Below are 9738 nucleotides of genomic sequence, written 5' to 3'. Positions count from 1 at the left end.
AATGTACAGTTTTAATAAGCTGCTACAGCTGCTACAAAAATAACACCAACAACGCCTACTGCTACAAACACCACCACTAGTACCACACTAATTTCGACACCCTCTACTACTACTACTACTATCACTACTAGTACTACTACTACTACTACTACTACTACTACTACTACTACTACTGATACTACTACTAATAATAATAACAATAATAATAATATCACTATAACTACTACTACTGTTACTACTACATCTGTAGTAGTAGTAGTAGTAGTAGTAGTGATAGTAGTAGTAGTAGTAATAGTAGTAGTGATAGTAGTAGTAGTAGTGATAATAGTAGTAGTAGTGATAATATTATTATTATTATTATTATTATTATTATTATTATTTTAGTGGTACACATGTGTACAGATGAATCAATCAGCGATGTACAAGGAGTGTTTCTTGACGGATTCGTACCTGGCAACACAGGCATCACCTGTAACTGTTCACTTCAGGCAACAACAACACTTCAGATTGGAATTAGTCAGGCTTCAATTCCAGAACAAATGTGTGGATCTTCAGCAACAACGTACATCCGTATATAATTGTAGAACTGGTGGATATGTACCGACATTAGAGAGAACTATTGATGAGAAAGGGGCCTCAATTACTGTGGAAACTAGTGCGACACACAGCGTGAATATCACTTACTGCATCAACTTCTACATCAGAGTTGGTTCAGGTACAGACATTTGATAACATAATATTAGTTTAATGACACTATCGCTTCTGGACCGAGTCCTTTCTTAGATGTATACTTTTGACACGAGCCACAGGAAAATCAGTATGCTAAAGCTCTCTTTCTGGCACCTTTCTGTTGGTTGAATGAACCAGAATAAAGTTTAATTAGCGTCTTTCAAATGTCTCAATCATTATGGTAATATATATATATATAATAGGGGAGAATAAGATCTGTATTAACTGATTAGTTTTAAAGGTGAAACATATAGTTTATTTTAATAAGCTTCCAAAATACATTTACGATTATATACACAGACGCACACAAATGTAACGCTTTGTTTGGCCACGTTGACTACGTGTTACATTTGTTAATGATAATGCATTTGTAGCTGCAAGGTTTAACATTAATAATTAATAGATGTTACGTTTACAAACCAATTCCAATTTTAACACAAGTCCACTGAGCAGATGCGCTTCTGATTCTTTTCTATCCACAGGTAGTTTGAGTCTTCAGTTTTATTCGTCAGAAGACAAAACCACAGTCCCGATGGCGACACAGTCAACGACCAAGACAATCCCCGTGACGAAGACAGATACACCATCAGGTAAAAAAAACATTTCCCTGGTACTGGTTTTCGATAATCTCGCAACAAATGAAAATAAATGAGAGAAAACAAACAACCGTTCGCGCTATGGAAACGATAAAACCTAGAAAACATCACAAACATGTATAATAAACAAAACAAAACAAAAAATAAAATCGAACAATCAAACAAAATCAAACAATAACGCAACCTAAAATCAAACAAACTAATAACATTAATAAACAACAGCAGCAAAATAAGCATAGTAAAGCAAAACGTAAGACACAAGGTCAAATAAAACAGACAATATATCATAATTGTTATGTCTTTCGATTAATTAATATATCGATCAAACTGTTCAGTCATTAATGACACCGACTATACCCTATACTACTCTGCAGTTTAAGTTAGACTAAGCGATACGGAGATTTTATTTCATCGAAAAGGTCCAAAAGGTAGGAAGGTATTTTTGAATACCCTGATATATGTAGTACATGTATATGGAATGGTGTTTCTAATGATTAGAAAAACTGTGTTAGACCCATGGCCCTGTTCAACAAAGCGATCTCAGCGCGAAAATCATCTCATGTACATACGGTAGTTATACACTTAAGGTGATTTTAATGCTAAGATTGCTTCGTGAAATGGAACACAGGAGCCTAACTTAAAAAAACTCTCTTAAGCTCTTTTAAGCAATATTGCATCGTCCTTGTAATACTTTTTTGCAATGCGAGATCGCAAAAATACGAGAGTTTAGTGAATTATGACTCACATCGTTTAACTAATCGCTGCCACTTACACAATGTCTTGAATAGAAAATGACAAGGTCGTGGTATGTACCATCATCATGTCTATGGGATGGTGCATATAAAAGATCCCTTGCTACTAATGGGGAAATGTAGCGAGTTTCCTCTCTAAGACAATAAGTCAAAATTACCAGATGTTTGACACCAAATAGCCGATGATTAAGAAAGCAATGTGCTCTAGTGGTGTCGTTAAACAAAACAAACTTCTTCTTTTTAATCAATGCATACTGTGGACATATTAATACAGAAGTCACAATGTGGATTGTAGGTTGTTATTTCCATCTCTAACATGCAACAATGAGTTATGATTGTGAAACAAAACTCTTGGTGATAGTAATGTCACTCGGACCTAACAGTAGATTTTGTGTTGTGTCAGAGAACGTGTTTTCTCCGACTTTGACGCTCATGGGCAGAGGACGCATATTTGTAAGACATGTATTATACACGTATGCACATAGTGATATATAGATGTCATGGTATATCCGTTAAGACTTCCTGCAGCACTATAGGCACCAATTAAAATACATTTTATTTTTGATTGCTCGCAAAATATGATAATTAATCAATCAACCAACCATTTGAAGCGTGCTTACATTCACCGAACATTCAAGCACGTCTGTCTTAGGCACATTCTCTGAATGTCTCCAGCGGATGCGTCCAAGAAAGGCAAAAATATCATAGTTGCAATCACAGTAATTGGTCTGAATGGCATGTCGTGCCATGTAAAGACCATGACAATGTTTATAAGGCAGACGTCACCAATTAATTAAACCTTAATATGTGACAAGAGCGTCCAGGAGTTTCGCACACTATTGTGGGGTTCCTGTTGTGCGCGAAGGTGTTGCCTGGGATATTGGAACTAAGTATGTGCACAGGCAATTGTGTTAGGGCGCAGTCCGTTGCCAAAACGTAAGTAGTTGCAAGATTGGCCTGCTACACCCTACCCCACCCCCTCCCCCGCCAATGCCGTTCATATCAGTATGTGATACAGAATCTCCGTCAGTATTCACTAACCTCAAACATGTTCGCACTCAACGCGAAGTTACTCGAGCTGAGCTGTGCACTAGTTAACAGAATAAAAAGACTGCAGACAAAAGATACATATTAAATTTCATTTTCTTTTTATCGACACTGGATTATATAAGAATAGGCGTACTAGGAGCTAGGTTGTAAGTGTCGTTTAAAGTTTACCTCAGTGAGAAATACTCTGTTCAGTTTCAGTTCATATTGCATGTCCTGTCAAGAAATAATTTTATATTATGTATAATAGAGAGGTTCAGACGACAAATACTTTATTTGTATCTGACTTTGCTTTCTTTATATTAGATACCGGAAAGTTAGCCCGTTTCGTAAAGGTGTTATCTAACAATAGTATTTTATATTTAAGACTGTACCTGCACCGATATGCTCAGTACGTTCCGTAAATGTCCGTTGTCAATCGGCAAACACTGATCTCTTGTCTGGGACAAGTTATGCTGACCACTCTGTCCATAGTTGTGAAAAGGATATGCACTAAATCACCGTAAGCACACTGAGATGATCCATATATCTCAATGATTATTTAATAAACTTTATATTATATTTTCGTTATTTGGTTTTCCCGTCTCGACCAGTGTCCAACAATTAGAATATAAAATACCTTGGTATATATATTTCCTCGCTCTCTCTCTCTCTCTCTCTCTCTCTCTCTCTCTCTCTCTCTCTCTCTCTCTCTCTCTCTCTCTCTCATTATTGAAGTCACAGTTGTAAATATCACAATATTATGATATGTATAGTGGCATAGAATACCCGTTTCACAATATCTCTCGATACACAAATTATCATAATACCCATTGCCACTTATTTGGACCTGGTCTCTGAAGGGTGGGAGAAATAAATTGATTTGGTACAAGTGTGAGACCATCACCACTTAAATCACTTCGCCCCTGGTGTATATCACGAAAGCCACGCATAACATTAGGAAATTATAAACACAAACAAGATACTACCAAAAATCAAACACGTTTTATTTTTATATTTCTTACTTTTACAGCTTTTATCTTATAAGCGTTATTTTAAAAGGGATACCTGTCCAATAAATGTTAAAACAATAATCCATCTAATTTCTACTTCATCTTGAGATAACCACACGATATGTATTGTTATTATATTATATTTTTTTGTGTCATTTCAGCTGTTAAGGCCTGCCCAATAGAACCAACACATAATACTTACTTTCCAGGTATGTTAATCCAATTTTATAAACAGAAATCGTGGGATTTAATGCACTAAGTGAATAGTGCACCGTATAGCCCAACGACGGATGCTATTGAGGCAACAAAGATAATTAAATGTCCTGTGTTAAATAATATTGAAAAATACATGTTTGTATTATTATTTTAGTGGTACACATGTGTACAGATGCATCAATCAGCGATGTACAAGGAGTGTTTCTTGACGGATTCGTACCTGGCAACACAGGCATCACCTGTAACTGTTCACTTCAGGCAACAACAACACTTCAGATTGGAATTAGTCCGGTTTCAATTCCAGAACAAATGTGTGGATCACAGTTAACTATACAGCTAAACCGGCAACAAAGGATATTGAATTATATTTGCATAAATGATGGAAATGTAACAACATATCAGCGAAATATTGATGAGAAAGGTTACTCAATTACTTTGCAAACTAGTTCAACACACAGCGTGGATATCACTTACTGTATCAACTTCTACAATAAAGCTGGCTCAGGTGCAAACATTTAATATGCATTAGGTGATTGAAAAACCCCCATAGTTTAATGATACGACAATAAAATATGTTCTGACATTCGTACTAACTTTCAAGCAAAAACAACACATTAGTCAGGTTTTAATTCCACAAATAATGCGTGGATCACAATTAACTATACAGCTAAACCGGCAACAAAGAACATTGGTGCATAATTGCAGAAATGGTAGAAATGCAACATCTTATACGCACATTACTGATAACATCTGCGAAATATTGATGAGAAACGGTACTCCATTACTTTGTAAACTAGTGCTACACACAGCGTGGATACCACTTACTGCATCAACTTCTACATTACATTAGGTTCAGGTACAGACATTCGATATACATTATTTGATTTAAAAAAAAAGTTTAATGATATGATAATAAAATAGTTTCTGACACGAGTCTAGAAAATCAATTCTTGGAGCGAGCTTTAACGATTGATTTCTTAGTTAACTTGCTAGGCAATCACGTAGTCATCAAAGCAAAGCCAGAAAAAATGCCAGCCAGAACCATAGAATATATATGTGTCCAGCACTTTATAAATACTGAATGTTGAGTAACCTAACAGATTTAATAAACATTTCATGATTTCGACATTTTAGAAATTAGGTTTCTAGCTTGCTCTTTTGTTTTTGCCAATGGAAGCAGATACATGTTTTGTTTAATTTAACACATTCTCCTACGTACCACCATATTTAATAAATAATTTATTGATCTCTCTCTCTCTCTCTCTCTCTCTCTCTCTCTCTCTCTCTCTCTCTCTCTCTCTCTCACACACACACACACACACATGTTCGCACGCATATGGGCGTGACATTTTATTTGGTCCTTTTGATAATGATAATGTATTTGTATCTGTGATATGCAACATTCTTAACAATGGATTTGACGTTTCCAAACCAGTTTACATTTTATTTTGTTTTACCTGTAGGTAGTATAAGTCTTCAGTGTTATTCGTCAAGAGACAAAACTACATTCCCGATGCCGACACAACCAACAGAATCAACGATAACGGTTAAGACAATTCCCACGACACAGACAAATTCACAATCTGGTCAAGAAGATTTCCCGGGTATTGTTTTTAAATATACTGGAGACAAACCAAATAAACCATAAGCAAAGAAAGAAAGAAAGAAAACGATAAACGCTATTGTAATGACAAAACGTGAACAAAAACAAATCACAAACGTATATAATAAACAAAGCAAAACGAAACAAATACAACCACAATTAAACAAACAAACTAAGACAACCCCATTGTTTAAAAAATCAATCAATATCAACAACAGAAATAAAATAAATGTATTTGACCATAACAAAGTAAAAAACATGAGTTTGTTTAGAAGATTGTAAAAGATGAAACTGTTCGGGCATTAATGACTGTACCAGCCTTCAGCTTAAATGTTTTATGTCAGTAATTTCAATTTGACTGGACATAAAAACAAAACGATAACCGTTTCGGAAATAACTAAAATGTTCTGTTTTTGTGTCTTGTTTTATGTAGTGAAGAATGTCGTCTACTCATGGAGTTTCAGTTTATATGTTCTTGGTTAGTTAACCTAACTAAACTCTATCTTTGATGTTTTAAAACATGTATTAGACCGGCTTCAGAATGAGTTAAGTGCCACCCGGAGAGGACATTACGTAGGTCTGCTTTTTGTATTCCTCATCATATATATTAACTAAATATGTTGGTAAACAGGCATCTGGTGGTGTGTGTGGCAACCCCAAAACAAGGTCAGCTACTAATAGCACTATTGGTAGAGCAAACAACTGGGATAATCTTTCAAATATCTGCATGTAGTATGTTTTCACGATTGACCGTGTTGAGAATGTGTCTCTTTAACCACGGTCACCATTGAAGATTTTCAGAAATTGATGACGGTCTTCAAGATGGCGTTCATTTTATAATTGTCACCGTATTAAACACAGGATGATAATTTCGGTGTCTGATCATAGGTGTGGGGTTAAAAGAATCAATTTCAACCATTTACTTCATTGGTCTTGAATTACTTTACAGAAAATGTAATATGGCCACCAATGCTTCCTAACATTTATGTTTTGAATTTAGCTTGCTTCACAATAAACCTGGAATGATACAGTTTATGTCTTGTCATATCTTTTGTTGTTAAGAAATCTATATTAACCATTTGCTAGATTGATCTGGAATTACATCAAGTAAATTTCAAGATGGCCACTAATATTGCCTAATATTTATATTTTGAATATAACTTGCTTCGTAATAATTCTAGCAAAATACAATTTTGTGTCTAGTGTCTAGGTTTTCAGTTTGTTTAAATTAGGCCTTTTTATATTTTTTTCAAGAAAATACATATCTGAAACAAAATTCTTTCTAGTTCATGCGAAACTCCTGTACTTAAACTATATACTAGGGATTACATCATAGAAGGTTTAAAATGTTCGCCAATATTACCATAAAATTTATATTTTAATATAAGTTGCTTCATAATAAACATAGGCTAATGCTGTTTCTTGTCATAGGGTATGAGGTTAAGGAATTCATATAAATGATATAAAAAGTTGTGAAGATTTAACATTAATGCGTTGGACTATTTTCAGATTTTATTCAAGATGGCTTCTATTTCACACATAAATGGCTGCCACGAATCATATTTTTTTTTTAATATTTATACTGAACACCAGTTAAGAAAACGTCTCAATCACATAGTTGTTTACAGGCATAGTAATTGTTTTAACATATAGTTATATTGAACGATCAACATATGTAAGTCTAAGAAAGCTGCCTCCAGTTATAAAATGGATCGTATGCAGCTAATTAGTTCATGGTATTACATCACAGAATAACCTAAATCCTAAACTATCTTCAAACTTTGAAGGATCACTGCCAAAACCGTTGAAGGAGACATTTGTTTTGCTTAACAACACCACTAGAGCACATTGATTTATTAATCATCGGCTATTGGATGTCATACATTCGGTAATTTCTTACATATAGTGTTAGATAGGAAACCCGCATTTTTCCATTAGTAGCAAAGGATAGCAGAATAGCACATACCACGGCCTTTGATAAACCAGCCGTGGTGCACTGGCTGGAACGAGAAATAGCCCAATGGGCCCACCGACGGGGATCGATCCCAAACCGACCACGTAACAAGCGATCTTTGTACCAGCGGGCTACGTCCCACCCCAAACCCCGTTGACTTTCTAGAAGGGGAATTGTAACAGTTGTAGGGTCTTGACGAGGTCAAAGTCGGGGTCAAACTTTGATGACCTATATCTCTAGAAAAAAAAGTCAGATTGATCTAAAATGTTCATGGTAACATTGTTTCATGACCATAAGACAGTATGGAAGGTGGTCATGTAAATTTCACTTTTTCCTTAATTAATTTGATATGGACTTCTCTCAAAACATTTTCTTTTTCTTTTTACGTCAAGCCAAGCTGGAATTGTTGAAACACCCCACATAAAATGGAGACTGGTACGAGTATAGTTACTGATATGACTACATGCACACACACAATTATAACTTCAGAACTATTATCATGTATGTTTCGTATTTAGTTGCAGCTGTAGCGGGCGGTGTCGGCGCTGTCGTGCTCATTGTTGTAGCAGCCATTGTTGTCGTCGTATTTATTAAAAGGTAAACAAAACTAAGTAAAATTGTAACAAGGGACGTCACTGTCTGGTCGCCTGGACACAATATCGGGAGAATGTTTTTGTATCTTGCTGATTAAAAGAGGGAATTGATTATTAAATATGTTCTTTTTTTCACAATATTTTGATTATTATATAGTCACAATTAACAACGAGAAACTAAATGTTGATATTAGTTTCAGGAGATCGATTTGTTACCTGGTGTTCTTGTACGACTGGTAATCTAAATATCGAGCTTCAACAGCCAAAATCAGATGACACATATTTCGACCCTTCCCCTCCTGCCTTATTTTGAGGTCAATTTTAATCGTGATGATGATAGTGGTGGTGATGATGATGATGATGATGATGATGGAGGTGGTGGTTGTGGTGGTGGTGGTGGTGATAATGATGTTGGTGGTGATGATGATGATGATAATGATGTTGGTGATGATGATGATGGTGATGATGATGATGATGATAACGATGGTGGTGATGATGATGGTGATGATGATGATGATGATAATGATGTTGGTAATGATGATGATGATGATGATGATAATGATGATGATGATAATGATGTTGGTGATGATGATGATGTTGGTGGTGATGATGATGATGATGGTGATGATGATGGTGATGATGATGATGCTGGTGATGATGATGATGATGATGATGATAAAGATGGTAATAATAATGGTAATGATCATGGTATAATTTGATTTTATTTTGCAGGAAAAAAGCAACAAAGAAGAATCAAACAACAGATGACGACGGACATTATGAAATTAGTGATGCTAATCCTAATAACGCTGATACCAACACAAATAACAATGTTAACCCGTATAATACTGATGACAATGTTGGCAACACTTACGAACATCTACAACACAACACTGTACAGTATGTTAACACGCCGTCGAATGTTGATGAAGACCACGTGTACCTCCACGTCAATGAACCAACACAAGAAATACCTGACGACCCGCAGACGACAGATTATTATAACAGTGTCAAATAATACTGAATCGTACATTTATTACCCTAGCGGCCATTCACAACGGGACCGACCTCAGTGGTGTCGTGGTTAAGCCATCGGTCATAAGGCTGGTAGGCACTGGGTTCGCAGCCCGGTGTACCCAGAGCGTGTTTTAACGACTCGATGGGTAGGTGTAAGGTCACTACACCAACTTCTCTCTCACTAACCACTAACAACTAACCCATTGTCCTGGACAACAGCACAAATAGTAATTAGAAAA

At 35.7% G+C, this 9738-nt stretch overlaps 2 protein-coding genes across 2 annotated transcripts; both read left to right on the top strand.

Annotated features, from left to right (window-relative positions):
• The first annotated feature begins 388 nt into the window (after positions 1 to 388).
• On the top strand, positions 389 to 3582 carry LOC121366897. The gene is made up of 3 exons (XM_041491149.1): positions 389 to 715; positions 1212 to 1319; positions 3492 to 3582. Exons 1-3 carry the CDS (start codon positions 403 to 405, stop codon positions 3554 to 3556), a joined length of 486 nt encoding a protein of 161 aa, XP_041347083.1. The 5' UTR covers positions 389 to 402; the 3' UTR covers positions 3557 to 3582.
• Positions 3583 to 4494: 912 nt separating this feature from the next.
• On the top strand, positions 4495 to 9732 carry LOC121366898. Its single transcript, XM_041491151.1, has 4 exons — positions 4495 to 4837; positions 5796 to 5936; positions 8408 to 8486; positions 9215 to 9732. The coding sequence occupies exons 1-4, from the start codon at positions 4495 to 4497 to the stop codon at positions 9498 to 9500; spliced, it is 849 nt and encodes a 282-aa protein (XP_041347085.1). The 3' UTR covers positions 9501 to 9732.
• The last annotated feature ends 6 nt before the right edge of the window (positions 9733 to 9738 follow it).

The sequence above is a fragment of the Gigantopelta aegis genome, unplaced genomic scaffold (assembly GCF_016097555.1).
Source record: "Gigantopelta aegis isolate Gae_Host unplaced genomic scaffold, Gae_host_genome ctg7643_pilon_pilon, whole genome shotgun sequence".
Taxonomy (NCBI): Eukaryota; Metazoa; Mollusca; class Gastropoda; order Neomphalida; family Peltospiridae; genus Gigantopelta; species Gigantopelta aegis.
This window is presented reverse-complemented; position numbering and strand designations above follow the sequence as displayed.

What these genes read in the sequence shown, in the direction of transcription:
- LOC121366897 (XM_041491149.1), top strand. Translation starts at nt 403, where the DNA reads ATGAATCAATCAGCGATGTACAAGGAGTGTTTCTTGACGGATTCGTAC. An exon ending in CTACATCAGAGTTGGTTCAG is followed by an intron (nt 716 to 1,211) that starts GTACAGACATTT and finishes TTCTATCCACAG; the next exon opens with GTAGTTTGAGTCTTCAGTTT. An exon ending in GAAGACAGATACACCATCAG is followed by an intron (nt 1,320 to 3,491) that starts GTAAAAAAAACA and finishes TTTATATTTAAG; the next exon opens with ACTGTACCTGCACCGATATG.
- LOC121366898 (XM_041491151.1), top strand. Translation starts at nt 4,495, where the DNA reads ATGTGTACAGATGCATCAATCAGCGATGTACAAGGAGTGTTTCTTGAC. An exon ending in CTACAATAAAGCTGGCTCAG is followed by an intron (nt 4,838 to 5,795) that starts GTGCAAACATTT and finishes TTTTACCTGTAG; the next exon opens with GTAGTATAAGTCTTCAGTGT. An exon ending in GTCGTCGTATTTATTAAAAG is followed by an intron (nt 8,487 to 9,214) that starts GTAAACAAAACT and finishes TTTATTTTGCAG; the next exon opens with GAAAAAAGCAACAAAGAAGA.